The 25,894-nt window shown below is 37.2% G+C and overlaps 1 protein-coding gene across 4 annotated transcripts in view; it reads right to left on the bottom strand.

Moving 5' to 3' along the window:
- The window catches only part of CDK17 (cyclin dependent kinase 17), a 94,144-nt gene that overhangs the window by 13,767 nt on the left and 54,483 nt on the right, over positions 1 to 25,894 (bottom strand). For all 4 annotated transcript variants that reach the window (XM_027452337.3, XM_038184768.2, XM_038184871.2 and 1 more), the window contains 4 exons: positions 22,520 to 22,653; positions 6,046 to 6,171; positions 2,003 to 2,059; positions 74 to 188 (listed from right to left, as the gene is read on the bottom strand). In XM_027452337.3, coding sequence (XP_027308138.1) covers positions 74 to 188; positions 2,003 to 2,059; positions 6,046 to 6,171; positions 22,520 to 22,653 — 432 coding nt within the window. The remainder of the gene's footprint in view (positions 1 to 73; positions 189 to 2,002; positions 2,060 to 6,045; positions 6,172 to 22,519; positions 22,654 to 25,894) is intronic.

The raw sequence follows: 25,894 nt of genomic DNA, 5'->3' as shown, positions 1-25,894 counted from the left end.
TTTTCCAAGCACTTTGGTCAAAAAGAAAGCCAGAAATATCTGAAATTCTAAAAAGCAATAAAAATGTGATCACCTTCTCTTATAGCTGTACACGGTGCTCCCTCTTCATGTTCCAGGCGAATTTCTTTCAGAGCTACTAGGTTCTCTGTCAACTTACTTCTCCCTTTATAAACTGTTGCATAAGTACCCTACAAAATGGAAAAAGAAGAATACTTTTAAAAATTGCTCCTTCATTGAAAGATAAGTTCAAAAAGAAAATATGAACTGAAATCCGAGGTTTTAACAGCTTTCATTTTTGAGTACAACTAGTTTTAAATTTTTTTACTTCTTATGTAGGTTAAACTAGAAAAATAGCTTGTAAACAGATCAGAACACACAGAAGACACAAGGGATGCATATACTTACTACCTCTGAAAATTAGACAAGTTGTACACCAAAGAAGTTAGATCAGGTAGTATTAAGTTCCCTAAGTTCACTGCTGGGATCATCTAGAAAGGCCATACTTAAATAAAACTAGCGCAGGTATCTCTATATTTTGCTGCAGTTATTTTACCAATGGCTGCAGACAAATTCTACCACTATTTTTAGGAAAACATACAATTCCTTTTGTCTGTTTCTTGTCTTTGTTACAAATTCTACATGAGCATGTGCTGGGAGGGGAGGAAATGGAAGTTTCATTTTTGTTGACATCATAAACATGAATATAGTGAAGTTTATCTTTTAGTTTTCTTAGACAATGGAAAATTCAAAACTCTTAATATATGTTATATAATGACAAGAAACCCTGACAAAACAGTCATTAGGTGTATCTAATTCCAGGAACTGCAAAGAGGAAGCAAAAAAGTTACAGAAAATGCCCTGCGTTACTGTAGATACACCTTATATTGTCCATTACATTTTATAATGCAAGCGGGATAAAATACACCCACAATTACGACTAGATAGCTGCTTGATTAATATTTTTCCAAAGTTGTGTGACATCATGCCATGTCTAGTGAGCCACTTAGCTAGTACTTTAGAGAAAAAAAATGCATTTGGAAATGAAAACACTGCAAATAGAGGACTAACTGCAATATTCACAGAAGATAAACCAATCAGCCCCGCTAACTTCTGCAACGTTCAGTGCGGCCCATCCTGGTGCTCCTCATCCTTCTTCTGACCCCCTGGTCACCCTCAGCCAAACTGAACAGGTCAGAAACCTGACCTCTCCCCTGAACGCTACAGTTTCTCTGAAAATCAGTGGCTGGATGTAGTAGAGGAAGGCTGTATTACTGTTCCCCCAGCAGGGAAGGGGAACAGAATTCAGTGTTACGTATTTCAACTGGTTGCACGTAGTTGGCCACTGAGCTTACGTGTGTTGGCTTGTCTATATTAAGAACACAGATAGCTATTGTCTGCTTACTGCAAATGATGGCTTCTTGTCCAATACAAGTGCTCCCTAATACCTAAATCACAACAGTAGGAGACTTAACCAGACTTAAGTAGTTTCATTACTGACAGAATAATTTTTGTCTATCTGCATACGTTAGCCTTCGTAATAAGGTCAGAAACCATTCACTAATAAAGTCTTGCTCTTCCCCAGCTCGCTCACGTTCTTCCTGCTTTTTTTGTTTTATTATGCAATCATAGAACATTTTTGTGGCTGTGATGTTGGTATGCATGTTAAATGCTTGGTTTACTGAAAAGAGAAATCCAATGGATATTTTGAAGGACAGAGAGATTTTCAGTTAACTTTTATGAAAAATTTTACATAAAACATTGCCATCAAATCACAGAACAGTTGAGGTTGGAAGGGACCCCTGGAGGTCATCAACCCCCCTTATCAAGCAGCGACACCTCGAGGAGGTTGCCCAGGACTATGTCCAGGAGGCTTCTGACAGTCTCCAAGGAAGGAAACTCCATAACCTCTTCAGGCAACCTCTACCAGTGCTCTGTCAGCTGCACATTAAAGAAGTGTAATCAAAGCAACAGGCATTTAATTTCAAAAGAAAGCTATACGTACCTCTCCAAGCTTTTCTAACTTGATATAGGTTTCCATTTTTCCAAATCCAATTTCTGACTGCAATGAAAAAATACAGAAAGTTGATAACACTGACCCTTAATTTATCATTTAATCAGCAAACTGAACGTTCTTTCAGAAAAATACCTGATAGTATTACAGCAAACACCATGAAATTCTGTTATTTTAAAAACAATTTAGCCTATTATGTGTGTGTGTCCCAGCATCCAAGCCGAATGCTCAGCCTATTAGTCAGTCCACTGCGCATCCTAGAAGAACTATGTACTTAGTTACATTTCATACAAAACCCCATTTTATCTTAACTCCTGCATAAATTTTCTCCATTCTTCTGATCTGATTACTAATGAGGTTATTATAGTCTAAAGCACAGAAGCCATCTCAAACTATTCCATCCTTTCTCTTGCTTAGCATATCCATATGCAGCTGCTTCTTCCAAAATAACTTTCATTACTTATTTGCTCTCTGTAAATACAGAGAACACATTCAAGACCTCAGCTCCAGGTCTCTTCTTCCACTCTGACTTCTCAAAGGCTTTTCAGTACAACACTCCACAACTAAAATCCTTAAACATCATTCCTCCACAAGCTTCATCTTTTTCCTCAACACTTTACACTTCATGGCCTATAATTTCAAGTCTTTACATATTTTACTTGGCCCTATTCACCTTTTCTTTTGGTGACCAACTTACCTTTGCAATGCAAACCAGATTTTATCTGCCTGTATAACACCTTTTTTGCAAGACAGATTTTAAGATCATTATTTTTCCCTATTCAAATCCACTGCTACTCTCATATTTAGTAGTTCTTTCTTGTAGTTATTTCTGTTTAAGACAATTCTCAATTACACTAAACCTTTATATTGCTCTTACAGTGTAAAGAATGTTATAAGTTGACACGTCAAACAAGCCAATTTTTAAAAGGATTTACAAAGTGCATATAACCTGTACCCTGTCAAAATCCAAAATCCACTGGCTTCACAAGGATTCGAATTACTGACAACTCAACACACTCAGATGAAAAAGCCAGGTTTTCACCCTAGCACCACCTCCTCCTTCCACTTAACATTTCTTTCTAAGGAAAGATACTTTGACCTCTGACTGGCTTCAGCACCTATTTCCTCAGGTCAAAAAATGTTGATTTGCTTCTAAAACCCAATGGATGTTAGAACTTTACGGTATTTTGTTTAGTAAATACTGTTGATTGCATTAAGATTGGACAGCAATATAACATGAAGGCATACTAAGAAATCTTGGATTCATGCTTCTGTTAATTTTCAGAACATATGCATGAAAACACAACTGAAGTGTAAGATCTTGTCTATAAGCATATTTGACATATGTAAGAGGAAAAAAATGGCCACATTATTTTGTTAACATGGTACTAAGAGAACTTCTGGTTTATTAAATTAGTGTTAGGACTGAAATGTTTTAGAACCACATGCTTTAGAATCAAGCATATTTCAGAGTTTGGTGAAGCCAAGCTGCTTATCCTAAAATACAGGAAAAGTTGATATTTGACAACCCTTAAAACTCCAGTGAGATTTTAAACATACCACTGACTTATAAGTATATACTTATAAGTGTGTGTGTGTGTGTGTATATATATATACACATGTATATATAAGTAGACACTGTATACTTATAAGTATAATGTTAGTAAAGTAAGTATTGTTTCCAAAGTGCATTTTAATCTACTTAAAAAGATACAACTTGAAGTGAATAATGGATGGTATCAGAAATAAATATATATGCTTCTGAATTGAAAGGAGAAATTATATGCAACCATGTACCTATTAGCCTTGTTACTGCCAGAAAGCCTGGAATACAACATAAAAGTCTGATTTCTTTGAATCCTCAGTACCGTTCAAGACTAATAAACATAAAATCTTTAGACAATACAATGAAGTATTTCCTACATATAGAGGACAGATGTTCTTCAAGACCTGCCTTGCAGTGTGTCTCATTTATAACCACATTTCAGTTGACCACCACCTCAGAAGACAACCTGTGTTTTAGATTACTCAAACCAAGATCAATTTCATTTTAATTTTTCCCTCAAAATCATTTCTAAACAAATTTTTCAGGCAAGATCCATCTACCCATCTTCACCTACACAGGAACATGGATATTTATGGTCTCTTATTTCTAATGGTTGTTGCTTAAGAGATGCACCTATGCTGCTGTGTGTGCAGTACTGTACCAGTACACCCACAATGCATTTACCGTAAAATCTAATTTTTTGTTATATTTCAAAGAAATGCACCAGACCTGAAGTATAACAAGCTCTCATCTAATACTTTTTACAGCTGTTTAGATTCCTACACCTTGAAGAGAGACATACCTTTACAGCAGCACACAGTATTCATATACTGCTATAACTAATCTGCTAGCAAGCTTTCAATGACAACCTCAGAATAATGATTCTCTCTCTTTTTTTTTTTAAAGTAGTTTGAAATAATGAAAGCACAATGCAGCAAATGCATGCCTGCACACCACAGTGCTGCTGGCAGGTTTCATTTTGGACTTTTCAGCCCTGAAAAGCATTTTTGAAAGGCAAAAGCAAACAACCTTGTGACAGGAAGTTGATTCCCTACACACATCATATTCATTAGAGGGCACTGTTTTTCTTTCTGTCTAGAATGTGACGAGGAGAGAACTCCAACTGCACTCAGGGCTCAACATGAAATGAGCAACGGAAATCACACACACAGGAAACTCCCCCCAGCCCTCAAATATTATATTCCAACACTGAAAAGACTCTTCTGAAAAGGTACTTCAGTACACCCGCATCTGAAAGAGAAGGTTCTGGGAAATACAGTCCTCAACTCAATGCTAGGTCAGTAAGTAAGTGGTTAATGAGCTACAGAAATCTGGCACAAATATTTAAGCTTGCTACATTACTATTACTTCCAGTGCTTTGATCCAATCTTCCCTTCTTTGAATACCGTGCTTGTAAAAGGAACCATGCAGAACAGAGCTTTGGTCTGGCACACTACATTGTATTTTTTCAAGGGCAAAATACACCAAAAATCTCAAACATTGTGAATTAATAACGCATGTAACAAAGCAAAGAATAAAGATATTTCACAGTTAAGAATTATTTCATATTTTAAGTGAATGATAACTACATATATTTCATATTTATTTTCCAGCAAATAAACTATTAAGTCAATAAAAACAACAACATAGGTTTCAAAAGCCTATCTATTTTTTCTCTACACCAATGAATTTGCTCAGAAATTCAGTAGTGGTCTAGCAATTCCTTTAAGACATCAATTAATATTAAGAAATTAATATATCAAATTATGGTTGAAATTGAATGATTTGTGTAAAAGTAAGAAAAAGCTGTGTTTTGGACTATTTCAGGGATGTGCATATTTAGTATGGGTGTCTGGGATTTCTGGTATTTGTATTATAATTAGAATATAAGAATCCTCCCATTCATAAGGAAAGACTTATTTTTTAAAATAACCCAATGAAAATATATACCTAAAAAGGTATATATAAATTTAGTTATTAATACTCTTAGTAATTCATAGAATTTTTGGGGGGTATAATTTCAACAGGAAATTTGAGAAAGAAAATTTGTTAACAAATACAAAAAGAAAAGTGAAGACTAGCTGTCTTCATACTGTGCTACTCTAGGGCCCCTATACTATATCACAGGAGACACACAGCCTGGATCTAAGACTGGAGGTGCTCTTTGCTCACATAGATCATCACTGCTCTAACAAGTAAGAGGATTTATGTATGCACTTTGGGAGTAGTGAGGGTCTTGACCCACTGATTTCAGTGGGTCACTGAGAAATGAGGGGCAAAGTTTGCAGAAGAGAAAGGAAGGAAAGGGTGATTTTTTTCAGTGGATTTTGACAGGTGCTCAGTACACACTGAAGTGCCCCATCTTTCAGGGCATAAAAGCCAAGGTACAAATTAAGTTGAATGATGCTTAAAATACAGAGACATCTGCATGAAATGGAACCTTAAGACCCAAGAGGTTGACCCAGCAAGGCAGATGCATTACACTTACTAGTGAAGCTCTACGAGAACGTCGGCTCATTGGCTGATCGAATGGCGGGCTGTTAATCTGCAACTTTTCAAGATAGCCATCAGGTATCCTGATATCAGCAGGCAGGGACAAACGCTTGTTCAAATCCTGCAGCAAGTAAAGTTAAAAAGAGAATTGTCACGTTTTAGTAACTTCTGAATTATACTTGATTTAACACTGGTTAGTGTTATTGTTACTACAGTGTTACTATTTAAAACTGAAATATTCATATAAATGAAAAATAAGCAATTGCACAGAAACTGTTTTTAGAAACATATTCTCTTCTAGCAATACTTCAAATTGCTTAATTAGCAGGTTCAAAAATTTAGTGCTTTACACACATTAGAAAACAAGAGGAATAAAATACTAAAACATAATTGCATTGTGGATAAATGTGCTGAGCTTACTGGAATAAATAGTCATAAATACCTAGAATGATGGAAATTGAGAATTCAGAGGCTTAATATATTTATTTTCGTTTAATTATTAATAACAAGAGATCTCCACAATTCAAACTATATTACACTGACTACTAAAGGTTATAAACTTTCAGTTTTATAATTACAGCGACATCCCCTTGGCCATGTGTTTCTACTCGTGTCTTTGCAGCAGCTTTGAACTATTTCAGCATGCTAAATCATTGAGAAACTATCTCACACGAAGTGCATAGCTTCCTGCCAGCTTTGTGCTCTGAACAGGTTCAGTGTAAGGTCAGAGAAGCTTACAGCCCGAAGACAGGGCAAGAGAGGCAGCAGGGCAATCCCAGGAAGCCAGCAGCTAAATTGGCTTAGGCTGCCAAAGAACTGGATCGCCAGACTTTTCAGGACAAGATCTTGGTGGACAACTTGCTGAGCTTTCAGTGCTGATAAAGTATTTGGACCATATATATGTATGATCTGTGTATGTACTTGGAACAAGAGGTCAACAAAAATATAATTTAAAATATATTAAAAAACACAAAGGTAATAAACTGAATTTCAGGTAGGCCAGAATTGCTAACACACACCCTCAAAATAGTTGAACTGTGTCTGCTATTCACTACAGCCAATGGATACAGACAAATTTTTGGAGAGCTGCTAAGAAAGGCTTAACTTCTGGCATTAACCCTCCTGTTTTTCTTCCACTCATACCTGCGTCAGTGAAGAGCACAAAGTCTCTGTTAGCTCCTGCTTTGTTGCCCCATATCAGCTTCTCTGCATAACTTCAAAATTCAGTGCCTGCATTTCATACTTTGTAAAGAATTTTCAAATTGGAATCACAGTCTTTAAACAAAAGGAGTACTGTTCACAGAATCACAGCTTTGACCAGCATTTTGAAGATGAATTAAAAATAAACAAAAGGATCCCTCACTACTGGCAGCTTCCCCTTTCTTTACTAATTTTCAACTTTGGTATTTCAAAATTTTTAGAACATTGCCAATATTAAAACTGTCTATGTGGTTTGGGGATAGTGGAGGAACTAATTAATTATAATAAGAGCTAGCTGCAATCCTCCAGTAAAGATTTTTCCTTCTTTTTTTACAAGCTCTGCTAATTTCATTTTTGTAGTTTTTGTGTTTGTCTCAAAACAGATGAGCACAAAGGGAAGAATTACATGTTGCCTTACAGAAAGCAGCTGGATCATCTCACTGCAGTGGGAAACCCTGGAACTGCTGCAACAACAAGACAGGGGGGCAGGAAGAGGACCAGTATCAGCCTCTACTCCATCTTCCTATCGTGATCCCAGATCAAACAGTGGGGGCAATATCCTAATTTTTATTCCCCCTCTCCCCCATTGGTCAGGAACATAAACTAAAACAGAAAATCCAAGCCAGCAAGAGAAAAGAGCACCGGACCAAGTTTTTCAATGTAACTTCCTGAAAACAGCAGATATCTCATTATCCTACATTCCCTGAGGCAGAATAGCTCTCTCCTACTCCTAGCTATTATCACTATGGCAAAGAAATCTGCTGTAGTGCTCTCTTATTACTGTTCTGTAGAGCTTATTTGACAATAAGTATTTTAATAGCATCCATTTACAGGTACACTCAAATCATGGCCCACAACTCATGGGATACTGATCTGATTGTACCCCGGAGCTCTCAATCAGTATCTTCTCTTCTCCCACAACACTAATCCTTGGGGCAACAGACGTGGTGCTTCACAGTTAAATCCACAGCCTTGAAGAAACATTTCCAAGCATACAACCTTGATGGGTATGTGGGAAGAAGAAAGTAAAGGCAGCCTCAAGCTCTGATAGCAACTCTAAAACTATACTTGAAAACTACTGTGGTTGAGGCCCGCTGTCAATAAACGTGTCATACCTCTCCAAGTGGAGAGGATGGGAAATGAAACAAATCTAAGGTTCCAACTCCAGCCACTGTAAAAACTGGAGGGAACATTTTAGGTACCAGAAGATCTCATAATGGCAGCTAGTAATTCTCTTACAGCATTCCCCTTTCATCATCTGCAAAATGCCAATGCCACTTTTGCAATAGGCAATTGCAAAACTCCCTGTGACTTACTCCAGAGATCCATGTGACATCCTCAGTTCTAAACAGAGCTTACGCTGCAACCTTTCATGTTGTCCTCTGCAGTGCATAATGCAAACACTGTTTGAATAGATGTACTTACTGATGTAAAGGCCAAAATCCAATTCAGTTAGGAAAAACACCCTAATCAACAACAGTCTACTTTAAGCATACAGCAGCCCCCCCACCATGTGTTTCTTTAAAAAAACAAAAACCATTAACAGAACCCGATGAAAACTGCAGGGAGAAGGCTTCTTTAGGATTGTAATATCTGTTTTTAAATATAAATTCAGTATTTACATCTGTAACAATGCACAATATGTAACAGTAACTCTCTCTTCCCCCCCCCCCATTAATGTTTAGTGCTAGAAGCCTAACATTTTGCCATATTGTAAATAAAATAAAAAGAAAAAAGCTATCAATTTTCCTTAACTTCCTAGAGCTGAAGAAAGTCTCCTTGCTACATGAAAACAAAAAGACTTCATGGAAACTACAGCAGGTACTTCACAGATACTTTTCCCCTAAGATCTCCACTGCTATTCTACTTGTAACACTCGCACATTTGGCAGTGTTGAAACATCTACCAAGCCCCAATTTTTTTTTAAACCATGTATTAAAATCATTACCTGCCACAGTCAGAAGCCTTTTATGACACCAATATTTGAAAGATCATATAGAGAGCTACTTATAGAAAGTCTTCTTTGCATTATAATTATCATTTACCTAGCTACCTAATACAGGCAAAATTAAAGAAAGCCATTTAGACTGCAAACCCAAATAGCCGAAAGACAGAAGTTACGGCATTTTGTCTGCCTGTGTCACCTTAATTCCTTCCAGCTTTTGTAAGAATTGAAGCAATCACCTCATGGGAAAGAAATGCAACCAACATTAATGCTACACAGCAACATGAAAGGGGATTCATCAGATGTGTATGAGAGAAATAAGCACAATGTTTCCTAGTGGTTAAGCTGCAAAACCGGAAACTAAAATTGCATCACTTGGCTGCAGCTGAAAAACCCTCTTAATTTACAGATATGCTACGAAGAAATCCAGGTGGATGCTGCCACAGGAGCCACCTGGAGCCTCAAGTGCTCCCGGAGGGGGCTGCCTGCGCTGGCCGACAGCAGCAAGAGGCGCTCCGCTGCTCGTGGCCAGACACCCGCCCGCCACACGCTCACTGCCCTCTGCCAGGGGATGGAGAGAAAACAGAAGGAAGGTGAGGAGACTTGTGGGTGAGGCAAGGACGGTTTAATAGGGGAAGCAAAAGCTGTGCGTGCTCGCAAAGCGAAAGAAGGAATTCATTCACTACTTGCCACCGGCGGGCAGATGTCCAGCCCCTTCCTGGAGAGCTGGGCCTCAGCGCGCCCAACGGTTGCCTGAATGTGGAGGACAAACACCACAACCACAAACACCCCCGTCCTCCTCCTCTACCAGCTTTCTTCACTAAGAACATTGCATACAGGATAGAAAATCCCTTTGGTTGGCTGTCCTGGCCATGTACCCTCTCAGACTCTCACTTGCCCACAGCCAGCTTGCTGTGAGGGGCTGAGTGGGGAAAAGAAACCCCAAGGAGGGTAAAAGAGGTCCTGGCGTGGGCTGACTGCTGGAGGTCTGCGTGGGCATGGGGCAGCCAGGCCAAGCACGAGCCTTGGCATGTGAAGCCTGTGCATTACATGGGATGGTCATCTTCACTCCCTCACACCCCTGCCGCAGCTGTGCCCCGACATGCCCATTGCAGCCCTGCTGCTAATTTAGCAGCAGCTAAACCCGCCCTCTCCGGCCGGGCTGCTTGCTGTCGTTTTGGTACACCGCCAGGCTGCCCTTGTGGAAGGCAAGCAACAGTACAAAATGGTCATTTTTAAGAATTCCTAATTCTCTTAAACCTCTGTGGAATGCTGCGAAATAATGGAAATTATTATTAACACTTTCTGGACAGAGGACCTTGTCCAGACTAATTTCAATGGCCAACCAAATCTAATGACGTGTTAGCAGTTCTCGAAAAGGAAGAAAAAACAAACAAACCCTAAACCACAAAAAAGACTAAAACCAAGAAACCTCTTAAAATTGAAGTTATTAGCAGGCTGTAAAAATGTAGGCTGTTACAAGATCCTGCTACAATGCTATTTAAAGAAGTAATAAGGAATGTAAAAGGCATGTAAAATTAATTGCAGGATTATTTTCCCAACATTCGTTAATTTCTGATACTTCAGATTTTTAAATTTCTCAACACTACAGAGACGAATGTCTTTTTGACACACTAATTAATCCTGTAGCCCTCTATGAATCTTTTAAATGTTTAATTTTTAAGGTAGGAAACTAAAATAACTCCCTGCCTTATCTTATGTACACTTTTTTTGAATGCAAGATGTGTACAAGTGATGTACATACATCCTCAACTATGCAAGGGGAATCTGCATGCACTCCTTTGTAACTACAGCAAGTAACATTTTTACCAGAATGCAAAACTCTTGTTTTCAGGGACAGCAAAGTGCTTCATGTAAAATAAACTATCTCCTAGAAAATTAAAATACTTTTCCTTTATGTCACTTCCGACATATCTCCTAAATAAAGCCTAATTCATAAAAAAAGCTCCCGTCAATTTATAGCATCTTCTAGTTTGACTTTTTTATGGTTATCTTTAAGGTCAACTTGCAACAAAACAAATCAGTATTCATTAAATAAACTACTGTTAAATGTTCAATTGCCTACAGTTAGTTGTATGTTCCTTAATGAGTTATTTTTTGATCCATCTCCAGAAAACATTCTGGAGAACATATTCAAGCATAAGTTGCTTTGCTAGGGTAACCAGAATGCTGGTGGCATTTCCCCCTTCTTCTACATTTTAAAAACACATTTTCTATCCTCATGTGCAATGCTTATTTCTCAGTCCTGCTTTATTACTGGCAGAGAAATGCATACTATTTTTATAACTTGCTTGAAATGAGAACCACATTTGTTCTACTGTGCCTGATGGGAGATAAACATGTAAGCACTTGTGACATTAATATCACTGTGCTGTCTACGGAGATAAACTACCCCAACTTGTGCTTATCTTTACTATTTCCAACGCTAGCTACAGCAAACGCCCTGAGAAGAGCTGCACTTTGTTGAGCCTTTTCTTTTGTCTGGCTACTACCCAAATGTGTTGCCGTAACTTGATGCGTATGTTCTCTCTACCACAGACTACTTACTCTTGGGCACAGGAAGATGAGGTAGGTGTTTCAACTTAAATCCTGCAGGTTCTCTGAGCTGAGGAATTTAACATTTTAAGTAGATAAACATCTTCCAAAGCAAAAAACAAAACAGCTTCTGTTTTTTGCACATACTTGTAAGTAAGAAAAAAATCACACACACACACACACACACACACACACAAAAAAACACAAAAAACAACCAACCAACCACCACCACTGAAAAATACACACGACTTTTCTGATTTCTTTACTTCTGGTCACCTTTTGGATGTCTCAAAATACTGTTACAAATATGAGCTTCTTCACTTGCCACCTACAGTAAACCATTCACAAGAGTTTAGTACTAGCATTCTGCTACCACTTCCCCCCCCCGCCCCTTCATCTGGTTCTCTGAAACAACCCTATTACTTTTCTGCCTATCCTATTTGATTCTGTTCTCCTTTTCTCCCTAAACAAACTTACCAACTATTCTTTTTTCTTGTAGCTTGCCTTGGCCCATGTAACAGTCTTCAGTGTCACAATGTGAGACTTTTCAGAAAGTCTCATACCTGGTCAGTAGTTAAATTTTCACTCCTCTCTCAAAAACTGTCAATAAAGTACATTTTTTTCTCCCATACAATGAACCTATTCTTATTTGCGAAAACAACACTTAACTTTTTGAACTTCGAATCAGACATGAAAATCAACTTCTGTTTTTCCTTAATTCACCATTTACTTTTTGCCAAGACGTACTATACATTTTGGTAATTTTCAATGAAGTGAAATAAAGAGAATAATACAGATACAGAATATTTGAACTGTACATGTTAAAATGCTATAAAAAGAAGCAACTTGAAACATTCACACTGTCTTCCTTCAGATGACTTGAGTCATGATGTCTTTGACTTAGCACATTTAGACAATAAACACATGTATTTTGCACAAAATAGAATACCAATAATCTAAACCAAACACGAAAACAAAAGAGTTGCTCTAGGGAAAGACCTGTTGAGGTGTTCTTGAAACAAATTCTCATGACATTACAATGCAGTGTAGCGAGAATTGTAATGTAGTATATATAACTCAACTGGAAAAGATGAAAAACTGTGACTACTTTTATTTTTATTCACGATGTGCCAGTTTGCCAACTGCTTCTTTCTTGCTGGAACAGCAATAATAAACCTTTCCCAAATCTGCTGGGCTACAAAAGCTACTAATCTTTCAACTCCCTGGATTTCTTTCAGGGTGATCCTGCACTCACAACTGCAGTAAGAGGAAAGAGATTTGGGCTTCTGCCAGTGAAGTAGAAGGAGGTGAAAAAATAGGTAGTCCTGTATTACCAAGCAATTGGTCAGAAAAGCCAGAAGGAAAAAACATGATATATTGTCTGATCATCCTCATTATGTCATTTCTTAAATGCTTCATTTAGCCAATCTAACAGCTGAGTACCTCCAGAACCAACACTCCGTTGCCTATGGCCACATGTTCCCATCACTTCCTTGGAGGAGAAGAGGTTCTAAGCTAATGACTCAGCAATGTGGCTTAAGAAACAAAACTGGCAGAAAACCACCCCTTTGAAATAATGTGAGTAATTACCTGCTGATGCAAGTTTAGGAGCCAAGACAAGAAGGAAGCTGGCTCCATCAGGAGCAGCTAGTCACTGGACTAGCCTAACAATGCGGCCAAGCTGTATCATTCTATGCCGATCCTTACTGCTTTGGTTCTTCAGTTCACCCTTGTTATATTCACAGACCACCATTATTTACTATATGCCAGCAGACAAAAAGCTCCCCACCTCTCCCTAAGATTTTAGCTTATCTTTTTGGAATTGATACTGCTAAATAACATCACTGAAGTTTTGTTAACAGACTCACAAAGAAAAATAATTGTTCTTCTAAATCTACAGACAGCAATCTGACAGCCCAAACAATCCACTATAAATCAAATGAGAACGATTTGCTCTCTTGTGTAAGCATCAGTCTGAATCAGCCTTCTCACTAGTTTTAGCAAGCACCAGCAAGACATGTCAGCTGCAAGCACAAGCTGTTCACTAATAAGTTATAGTGCTTTTGTTCACTGGAGAATGCTTAATGAGATCTGAAATGCTACATCATCTAGCCCTCTACGCAATACAGTTCAGTTTCATGCTTACTCAAAAAAAAAAAATCCCACTTTTAATCTTTAATCTTTTTATAGTATACTTTTCTTGCAGATTTCACGTAAAAATGTGTATGATGCACTACCTCACGACACACAAAATGACTTGAAAAACATTTGCTTATGCCTGTAAGAATTTAAACACACTAATATACACCCTTTCATGCATGTACTTACTGCACCATTTCAGTATCAGATACCATGTAGACGTTTTTTCTGAAGGCTGCTTTATCAAATTTCAGCGCATTTTTGTCAAATGACAGTTAACACAGTTCAAGCCAACTTTATCCTCTACAGAATTATGACATACTACAAGATTGCCAGAGGCAAAAACAAATAGAGAAAAACAACCCAGATTCAGAGAATATATGTGTACAGATTTTTCTTGTTTGGTTACAGCACTGTAGATTTAGACACTGCCAAGATCCTGAATGAAAACACTAGCATACACATCCACCAAAAGAAACCTATACCATCCATACAGCATGCTATTTTCACGTATTTATAAACAAGCCTCAATTACTGTAACCAAAACCACTATTTTAACAGCTGGGATGAGTTATCCATACCCATTTTCCTATTTGGTACATAAAACCATCATTACCTCGGTATTTATTTATTTATGTTTAAATTTTATGTACCATGAGTTGACAAACAGCTTACTAAGATCTCTTTGTCTAGTTATTCATACCCTCACATAAAAAATGGCTTTGCACACTGTTAGTGCTTTTGAGAATTAGAGTGCAATCTCCTAAATATGCCTGTAATACAAATAATAGACTCAAGATACCACCATTTATCATGGAGCTAGGAGAGAGTGAGCATGTGTTCAGAAGATATAACCAGTCTGTCCTTTGTGAAAGTATTCGGAAATGGGCTATCATTTTTATTGCAGTTCCACAGCACACTGTGGACAAAAATTATTCCAACAGATTATAAAAAGTCTTTAAAAGGACCACTTAAAAATATACAAGTAGCTAGACAACATTTACCTGACTCTAAATCTCAGGAAATCCTCGGTGCTAAAACATGGATTATATTGCTGTGATCACCATAGAACAGAAACACACTCTACAAACAGGTGTAACCGATTCCATTGTGATGCAGAATGTGCATTTTTATGCCTCCCACAGCATGGTTTACATGAAACTACTACGTTGTCCTTTGTACTTGAATGTTATTGCTGATACTATTTTTTCCCCCGAAAACATTAAACCACGATGAATTGATTTCTATTACATTAAATCTGCAGAAAGTGTCAAAGTACCTTTTCTTCTGTGAGAAGCAGTAGTGAAAATACAATCTTAAGATACATCTGCAAAAGATCACTGCTATTTCTCACTCCATAAATCCATGCTGTTCCTTAGCCACTCTATTGAAATGCAGCACGATTCAAGGAAGCATCAATTTCAAGCGTTTTTATATTTGAGACAGAAATAATCCAAGATATGGAATTCATGAATCAATTAAATCACGAGGGTTTTTTTGTTGTTGTTTTTTTTTCAGATCAAGTATGCAAAATATTCTCAGGAATTTTATCATAAGACAGAGCCCAGAGGCTGCTTCATGCTCGGAATACCAATGACCATAGATATTGCTTATTCCCTGCCCCCTCTCCAGCATAACAAAGTTTGTCAGTTTTGATGCTGGGATGCAGAGACAAATGTAATCAATGAGATATTACTAAGAATTCAAAGGTTCAACCTCTATTTTGGGACTAGGAGTCACGGTTTTCTAGCTCATCTATTTACGTCAATAAACAAAGCAAGGACTTTACTGCCAGCTCAAGAAAATTATCACCAACCTCTACAGTAGTTATGGCCAATCAAATAAAAATATGTAATAATTTGTAAAAAGTCAGAAAAAAGAAATGCAAACAGCTAGCGTTGCTTTTATTTACTTTAGTGTAATGACAAACTTTTAAAGAGAAATATTTTAAATATTTTCCATTAGTATTTGTAACAATCTGTATGCTTGAAATGATGAAATTAGAATTATAGTTCAATAGGCAGGATTTTTTTCACATAAAGAGTCACAAGTATGCATTCTGAACCATTTCTTCATCAAAATACTTTTAACAAGAATCTTAATTTCATGGATATGTTGTTTAGACCACCAATTAGCTGAATAAAAACTATGTTTTATTATTTTTAAAAAGAGGCAGTTTTTCATTTATTTCACATTTCTACCAGCAGTTTTAAGGTGTAAAGCTGAAACTGTATAGCACAAATACAGTATTCAGAGAAACTGCATTCCAAGAGCTTCTATTCACAACTAATGAAAACAAAACAAATGTGTGTGATACATAAAACCAGTTTTGAAAAAATCTGAGAAAGGATAAATAAAATTTAAATATGAGATATTACTTTCTTTTTGTCACGTGTATCAATACACGAAAAATTTGGTACAATTAAATTGTACCAAAAGTGGCCTTAGCCTCTTAACATAAGCCCTGCTGATACTGACGGTCTGGTGGCTGTTTGACTCAGTGGTAGGAGCTGAGGTGTAAAAAATTCTAATAAAAGCTCTGCCTCCTTTATTACTACAACTTTCTGATTTTTCAGCGTAGAGTTCTGTATGTTTTGATCAATTTCTCTAACAGAGCAGTAGGAGAAACTGGGCAGAAGAAAAAGATAACATAAAGTGGTTAGCTTGCAAGACAAGGGAAATGGATTTTTTTTTTTTTTTTTTGAAAAAATCCAAAGAGAAACAGATCACAGCAAAAAATACGAGCTTGGAGCCCTGATGGCACAAGTCAGGATCCTGAGCGGTAAGATAATCTTTTCTTTCCAATACACTCTTCCTGAAAAATTCTCATTGCTAGACAGCAAGAGACCCAAGAGATAACGAAAGAAGAACTAGCAAACCAAATGAAGTTGCAGCAGAAGCAGTAAGGTTTTGATCCAAGACAATGCCAACAACACAACCAGTCTAACAGAGACTCTCTAATGTTAACTCCTAATAATGAAACATTCACATCAACATAAAGCAGCTACTAGCAGGGGAAAGTCCCATGAGGAAATTGGCTAATTCAGAACAAATCAAATTCTTGAATTCAGGAACTGGAAATCTGACCTACTGGACAGTTCAGCGAGGCTGGAATGCAGGGTATGAAGCTGCATCCACATGCTAATAACTTCCCATCTGCTGCATTCCAATCATCCAAATGAGATCTGATTTGTAGATGGCTGGACACTATAGATGTAGTTGGCTATCCAATACAATAGTACATTACTTGCACATGGGACTTAGAGCACGGATCTTAAAAGGGGAACTGAGTTATGAAAGAACAAAAGCAAAAAAGCAGATACTCCATCCTCGGGCACCACCAAATGCAGTAACTAAGGAAAATAGCATTTGCAAGAACTTTTAGGATTGTAGAAGTCCCTAACAGAAGGGCAAAAAGGCATCCATCACTAATATCAGACAGTTATCCCTATTCCCAAAAGATCTAATAAGAGGCGGGTTCCAGAAGTCTGTCCGTTATCCAAGCTGAGATTATTTTTCTTGTGGCAGTGACGATTTTTTTCTGCAGAAGAAGAAATCAAAGTCTGCCTATCGAATAGAATAAAAGGAGTTCCACCACTTTCGTCAAGATCATGCTAGTAATTTAGAATGTGGACTTGTGTTTTTAGAGGAGGGATTTCCAAAGTGTCAAGCTTCACGTGAATCTGAAAGTAGGAGTTCACAAAAAGAACAGCATATTTTCTTGTGTAACTTTGCAAAAGGTTGACCCAGCTTCCAAGCATGACTGAAAATGGGTAATACAGCGAACATGTAGAAGATATAAAATTAAAAATGGTCTTGATTGTATTCAGCTTCACTTTCCTTCTCTATTTTGTATCTAGTGGTAGTTGACCATAGATTCACAGCAGGGGTGAGCAGATCTACATTCTCTGGAATTGCAGATGGCAATTAGACAAAATCCAGTAAATAAGGCAGAAAGAGCTGACAGCCACAGAAGTAAGGAGGGAGGAAGAATTTTTGCTTAGCGAAGCCTGACCCAACAGGCACTGTGTAGTAATGCCTGCTAGTGATCCAAGGCACCCTGGCAAGTAGGCAAGAGATGTAGGGCTGAATGCTCAGGCTTGTCTTTGATGCAGTGCTTCCTGCAATGTGTTTTCCTGCTGCTAAAACTAATGACGGGAGAAAACACTGTATGGCCTCTGACTGAAAGCCTGAATCAGTACTGCTATCCAGGCTACAGTGCCCTATTTACATATGGGAATGACAATCTATGAGCAGTGTTCTAATTTAAAGCCTAAAACCAGAAAATATTAGCAGTATATTCATTTAAATCTCAATATTGTGTGTTTTCCTCTGGATCAGGTATATTTGCCTAGCTGGACTGACAGCCCATTTAGTTATTCAGGCTGTATCAGCCAAGACTCCTGTATCAGACATAACCCTGGTAAAAGGGTGGGCTCACCAAATCCTTGTTTTTCATCTACATTTCATTTTTTCTTTCTGAAGGTAACCAGTACAACTCACACCTAATTATAGCCTCACTTCATGGCCTTTGTATTTTTCTCTTTTGAGCTAAAAGCACTAAACCTGCAGCTAATCCTCCCAGGGGAAAATTATACCCTACAGCAATGTGGTAGGAGCAGTCTGATCTGGAACAAGCTCCTGCCACTAATGTGACAGTCAGATGGATAAGAACTGTTTCTCAGGATAAAATATCTGGGAAACAGGCTGGTGAACAGTGGGTTATGGCCCTCCGCCAGTTCACATACGAAGACAGCTTACAGACCTTGGACTTCTGGGAAAGGGAAACAGATGTTTCAATTTGCACAGACTGTGTCTCCCTATTTTTTATCCACTACCGTCCTTAATGAAGCATTCACTACCCAGCACACAGGGCACAAGGCCTCCAATGAACATTTACAGCTTGAAACGTGTATTTATATTAATGCATTACCACCTATGCCTTCTTTTTCAGCAAATCAGAACGAAAATGCTCTAAGCTGCAACTCTATGAACTGGAGAGGTGTTTCTCATATGATGAAAACACCTACACTTAAAATACACACAGTCAAGGCATTCTCTCTCAGGCTGTGTTGCTCCTGAAACTTAGGAAAAAAAAAAAAGTGATTCTATGTATCTGCTCTGATAAACAGTTTTACTGATTTACTAAGTAATCATTACTATTAACACTGTATTAGTAAATTTTTAAATTAAAAACTAACAGCTGATGTGAGTCAAATTCTCCACACAATACACGTTTACAACTAGTGTCAATATGGTTCCTGAATGGGGTGGAGGGGGAAGCAACTGCTTTACGGACCGTTAGTAGTCTGTGGGTTACATGCAAAATAAATTTCGTCTAGACAATGCAATGAGATTCTAGTATGTTCTATTACTTTTCTAAGATTATGCTAACAAGGATTTTTTTTTTAAATAAATCTACCTAGTCCCATCACTGCAATGTTGTCAAATTCCAAAGCTCCCTGTATATAGAAATCACACTGGCCTAAATTTTGTGTCAGCTAGGGGGATGATGGACTGAAAGCTGCTATCTCCATGGCTGCTACTTTGGATAGGAAGTTTTCAACCCAGCTGCGGATCATGATCCTCTCTCACTTGCAGTATTACTGCTTCGTATCTAAAATACATCAAATTTAGCTTACATTGCAGCATGATGATTTCCTACCTAACACGGTCATTTTATGGCTATGAAATTTCAGGTTTCTATTGCTATGAAGATTCCACTAGAACAAACATTTTTCTACTTACATCTATATTGGGTATTTTGCACTTATCTATCTTCCAGGATATCTGTATATATATATTTTTTTCCAGAAAAATCAAACTTTTCCCCAGCAGAATCTTTCAAATACTACTGACAGGAGTCAGTCGCACCATTCTATGACTCTATGACAGGAGAATCTGTTTGCTTTCCCACAAGGTTTTAATTTTATTTCTAGTTCTGAATTATTTTCCAATTACAGAGGAAGTAGTAGTGTGGTGAACACTAACGATCAAAATGTGTATTCTGATACACAAAACATCCCAAGAATACTAATACACAGTATCAGCAATTTGCACTTTGACTACAGCATGTTTTCAGCAAGCATTTCATTTTTTTTTTTTTTTGATGGGCTGCTAATCTGCAGAATTTAGAGAATTTTGAGCATTAAAAAAACTCATTATATACAAAAAATTGTTACAAATAAGAACTATTCCAAGGTTTCAGATTTACCTGATTTGTTTCCTTAAAAAAATAAAAATCAGGACTTCTTTCAATTCAGTAGAGAGAAACAAACATATATTAAGAAATGATACACAGAAGTTTTACTAAAGCAATGAATATTAGCCAAACTAAACACAAGGATGTAGTCCTTGTGACACATTTAGTATAATGCAGAGGAACAAGGAATATTGTTTTGCTGAGTTTATCCAACTTTGGATATTTTAATCCCATATATTTTGAAATGGATTTCAAATGTGATTAATGACTTCAACAGACTACAGCAAATAAAGGCTATGACACACTCTAATTTATTCCAACCTGTATGGGCAACATACAGCTGTAACTCATCCTAAATGGATATAAATGGAATGTCTAGAGATGACATCCCTACACACCAACAAAACAAAACTGAAATAACAGAAACTTCTCAACAAAGACCGTTTCCTTCTCCTTTTATAATCACATTACTACTATTGAACCAGCTAGCTACATAACACAAATCACCCAAGGCAGGCAAACAAGGAAGGAAGTGATCCCATTTGGTGAACAGCAAAACCAGGAAAACCTGGTTTTCTATGGATGTTCTTACTGAGACTCAACTTCTGTGCGGATCCTGTGGTATTTTAAAAAAGGCTACATCTTTCCCAGTAGTAGATGCATCAGATGCATTAGTAGTCTCTCCTGATTCAGAGCTTTTTTTTTCCACAGAAATTAGTAGAAAATTAGCATCTGAGATTTCTATCCATCTGTCAAAACTGACTGAGAACGACCCACGGGAAAAATAGGATGAAGCAAAGACAGACAGACAACGTAATCACTTAAGGTGTTTTTGATTAAGAAACTAGATAAAGTAGACTGAAAAGATTATGATTAGAAAGGTATTTTAATAAAGGCTAAAAAGACTGTTACAGTTCTTTTTCTCTAGCATGCACAAACAGGTAAAAAAAAAAACAAAAACCTATGCTACAAACCACTTCAAAGGAGTAAACTTCTGTCAACTAAAAAATACTATCAATGACAGTACAATTCACACTCAGAAGTAAGAGTGTTTTCAGACATATGCTTGAAACCTTATTTTAAAAGTCATCAAATCAACACTGAAGTAATTTGGGGGAAATGTTAAAGTTCTCACAGAATATACACAAATAGCTGCCAAAAATTACTGCTCTCATTGACTGTGCCTGTCAATGAAAAAAATAATGTTAATTTCAAGAATCAGAAACAAGCAGTTGGAATTTAGAGAAAAACGAGAAGATCAGCACTGAATAAACAAAACTGAAATTAAAAAAAATCTGAAAGTCACTGAAAGAGTAATGCGCAAGATTCAAGATGACTTTTTAATTTTTTTAATGTAAGCATCCTGCAAAAATTAATTGAATTAAATTAGGTCTCCCATGTAAAAGGTCCAATTTTAACAGTCTTTAGATTAAACTCGAGATTAATAGATGAACTCAGGAATTCCCAGACAAAGAAAAAACAGGTGTTGGAAAAGATATAAATAATTAATACAAATAATTCATAAGTTCTTGGAATTGGACCAGGATTACATGCTTGGAGTCTTGGAATTCCAAGCATAATGGAGCGCCTCACAAATCAAAAATTTTTGGCATGCGCACCCTACTATAAGTTATTCAGAATTGCTTCTCCAATCCTGTATTTTGTATCGTGCTTTGAAAGAAGATTTAAAATCTTGCAAACTATGCATAATGGTATATATGCTATAATGGAGCAACTGCAAAATTTTACATGCTTATGTAACAAAGGCATCATTATAATGTTAACTTTTACATACTCAAGAAACAGGGAAGTGTTCTGTTTTTCTTTGCCAAGGGAAATGACAACAAAGCAAGCACAAGGGTGGCTAGTATTCATAATGAGACTCATAAATAAAGGAAATTATGTGCACAGTTATTCATAAGGTACTTTTCCTCCTTTTGTTTACCATCCTGTAAAGTTCCGTTCATTAAAAAACAGGAAGAGAGAGAAAGGCTGAAGCAGTCAGGACCATCACTTCTCTGCAGTATTAGTTTTAGAAAGATCAGAAACCAGTTTTATGTTAAAATAAATAAATAAATAAATAAAATTATATATATATATATACACATTTTCTTCAACGTACTTGATGAGTTGCACAACATGTGAAGGAAAGGTATTCTAAACCTACCCTTATTAAACTCTTCATGAAAAAAGTTTCAAAACATATTTAGCTTTTCAAAACAAGCAGATCATCAACAACGCAAGATAATGGTCTGATTTGTGACAACTGGAGACAGACATTTAAGCACTACTATAATAATGCTCTCTACACTAAGGATGTCAGAACATTTAAAATTGATTGAGAAGACAAGCAATTATAAAGAACAACTAAAACAAATTCCATCTTTCTTGTCAATTTAAACAATCCTTGTGTGAGAAGTAAATTACCTCCATTGAGATTCGTCTGTGTATCCGATTTCTGAGACAAACACCAGTGGGAGACTGAACTTCATCAGATGATGTTCCAGAAGCTTGGTCACTTTCACCATCTGACCCCATTTTCAGATTTTCATGAACAATATCTTAAAAATAATCAAAAAGAAATAATGAAAACAATCAATCAATATTCCACTAAACAACTCTCTTGTACAGTCAGAAAACTGCATCTATACTGCGCAGTAGTTTTTATATCAAAAGCTCATCGCAGCCATGGTAGTCCTGATACACTTATGCCTCACAAATTGCAAAATGAAAAGCATTACTTCATAAAATTCATACGCAAACTTCATTATCATTTTTCTTACTTGGTTTGCAGCAGAACTGAATTTTCCAAAACAGAAGACAGACAGTCAAATCCTAATTTTAATTCCTACAAGACACCTTCCCCTCAGGATTTCAGTTCCTGAACTCCCTCATTAACTCTTCTTGTTTTGCTGCTCTTGTATTAAGAAACTTGTGTTTGCAAAGGAAACCTGAGATTCACTGGAAAATATATAAAACATTAATAAGAATATTTAAGACTTTCAGACTACCTGATGCTAGACACGTAAATATATTTTCAGAAAATTAAACAAACAAACAAACAAAAAAAACCACTGAAAAGTATAGGCGTTATTTTCAGAAATGTCAAATACAGAAATTGTAGGGGTAAAAACCACTGGCGTGTATGTGTGGAGGAACAGGACATATTCTGGCTGCTTGAACAGAGGCCTACAACGCACAAGTCAGTTCAGCAGAGGACCTGGGATTCAGTAAGAATTTAGTGATATTTATTATTTTATGGGGAAATATTGATAACACACAGCTTGAGTTACATAATACTGCAGGATCTTTACAAAAATTTAAACTAGTACTTTTAACACAATCCTGTAGATTCATCCACATAAAACAGTTTACACGTTATATATGTACATATAAGTTACTTTTTAGCAGTACAGAATATTCCAGGATTTGGAATACAAGTACTATAAAGAATGAAGAGAAGATCATGGTGGTGTCTTTAATAGCATAAAGATGCAAGTGAATTGCAAAAGCATTCACAATAGGAAATTGGTCATATAAGCAATTCACTCTAAAAAATGTTCCATCCTTGCCTATGAAATATCTGAGCTCCAAATTACTATACACATTAAATACCGCTAGTATCTAACTCCACAGTCACTAGTGGGGTTCTGTGGGGCGCCATTTTAGGGGCACTTCTCTTTTAAAGTTTGCATAAATGACTTGGATGCAGAACTTGAAGGTATACTAAGTAAATTGGCAGATTACACTAAATCAGGAGGAACTGTTGACTCCCTGAAGGGTAAAGAGGCCTTGCTGAGAGATCCTTACAAATTAAGAGAGCTGGATAATCACCAAAAATATGAAGTTTAACAAGAGTAAGTGCCAGATTCTGCATCTGGAAAGGGGCAACCCTGGATATTATGTACAGACTGAGGGACAAGATGCTGGATAGTAACTACACAGAAAGGGATTTGGGGTTTTGGTTGGTGGCAAGTTGAACGTGAGCCAGCAGTGTGCCCTGGCAGCCAGAAGGACCAGCTGAACCCTGGCACACATCAGGCATGGCACTGCCAGCTGGTCAAGGGAAATGACTGTCCTGCTCTGCTCTGTGCTGGTGTAGCCTCCTCACCTTGAGTACTGTGTGCAGTTTCGGGCACCACAATATAAAAAAAAGACATAAAACTATTTAAAAGCATTCAAAGGAGGGCTACAAAGATGGTGAAGGGTCTAGAGAACAAGATATATGTGGAGCAGCTGAAGTCACTTGTTTTGTTCAGCTCAGAGCAGAGCAGGCTGAGGAGAGGCCTCATGGCGGCCTGCAGCTTCCTCATGAGGGGAGCAGAGGGGCAGGCACTGAGCTCTGCTCTCTGGGGACAGCAACAGGATCCAAAGGAACAGCATGAAGCTGTCTCTGGAGAGGTTCAGGCTGGGTGTTAGGAAAACGTTCTTCACCAAGAAGGTGGTTGGGCACTTGAACAGGCTTCCCAGGCAAGTAGTCACGGCACCAAGTCTCATGGAGTTCGAGAGGTGTCTGGACAAAGCTCTTAGACATATAGTTTAATACTTAGGTGGTCCTGTGTGAAGCCAGGAGTTGGACTCGATGATCCTTGTGGGTCCCTTCCAACTCAGCATATTCTATGATTCTGTGATAATTACACCTACAAAAGAGATGCTTCAAAAGACAAATTGCCTGACCTCTATTGTTTCTAGGTATTAAGCATGATCTTGTACAAGGTAAAAGAGAACATGAGAAACAACTAAAAAATTCCAGAACTCTACTCTGAAAAAACACTAATGTGAACAAAACATGCAGAGCTCAATTCAATCTTACCACCAGAATACCTGAGAATATTTAACATTTGCACAGAATTACAGCAATAAAAAGCAAAAAGAGAATGTGTAGGTTTCATCACTATCAGCAAGAAAGCAAGCTGGATTTTCAAGAAAAAAACCCTTCAGGCCAAAATTTAGTTATCAACACATCTTTTAAAATGTTTGTCTAGTTTAGCTCACATAGAACCATGTAGACTTCAAAGGACCAAATTCTTCCTTAGTACAAAGAATTTCCTTTTAGAGAAAACAGAATGGATATAAAAAGATTAACTCATAAGGTACTGGCAGCATTTTAACTCAAAAGTACTGTAATTAAATACACAAATTAAGTGAATATCCCATACACAAAGCAAAATTTTCAGCAGCAATGTGGATCTAAACTGAATTTTGATTAAAAGACCACAACGCAACAGAGTTTTGCCAGCAAGTCGTGCTCAGATTTGGAATGAAAGGGAAAAAATAAACTGCATTTCTTGTGTAATAAGGAGCGATCTTCAGGTTTCAAACAATGCAAATATTCATCAGTGCTTCTAGAGAAACGTTAGTGAACAAGAGGAAAAAGATTGTCAGAAAGTGATTTCCAAAGATCAGCTTTAACCTTAAAGTAAGTAGACAAAATGTTACTTTTTGCCAAATCTCTGCAAGATCTCTCTCATTCTCTACAGAAACTCGATAGCTGTGTTTTTAAAGATCTGTAGCAAGCTGTACAAAATTGTTTTTAGTAATATAAAACCATTATTGAAAACATTATTTGCAGCAAGACTATTATCTCAGCATTATTGTATCTGGTCCACAGCACATTCACCATATCAGTGATGCACATACACCCATAGGGCCTGATGGGATTCATCCCAGGGTACTCAAAGAGCTGCTTGATGTCATTGTGAGACCTCTCAATTATTTTTAAGCATTCTTGGGAATGAATCTGGAGAGGCCCCAGTCGACTGGAAGCTAGCAAATGCTGTCCTAATTTTCAAGAAGTGCAAA

This window comes from Anas platyrhynchos, chromosome 1 (assembly GCF_047663525.1).
Source record: "Anas platyrhynchos isolate ZD024472 breed Pekin duck chromosome 1, IASCAAS_PekinDuck_T2T, whole genome shotgun sequence".
Taxonomy (NCBI): Eukaryota; Metazoa; Chordata; class Aves; order Anseriformes; family Anatidae; genus Anas; species Anas platyrhynchos.
Note: the sequence above shows the minus strand (reverse complement) of the source record. Positions and strands in the feature narration are given on the sequence as shown.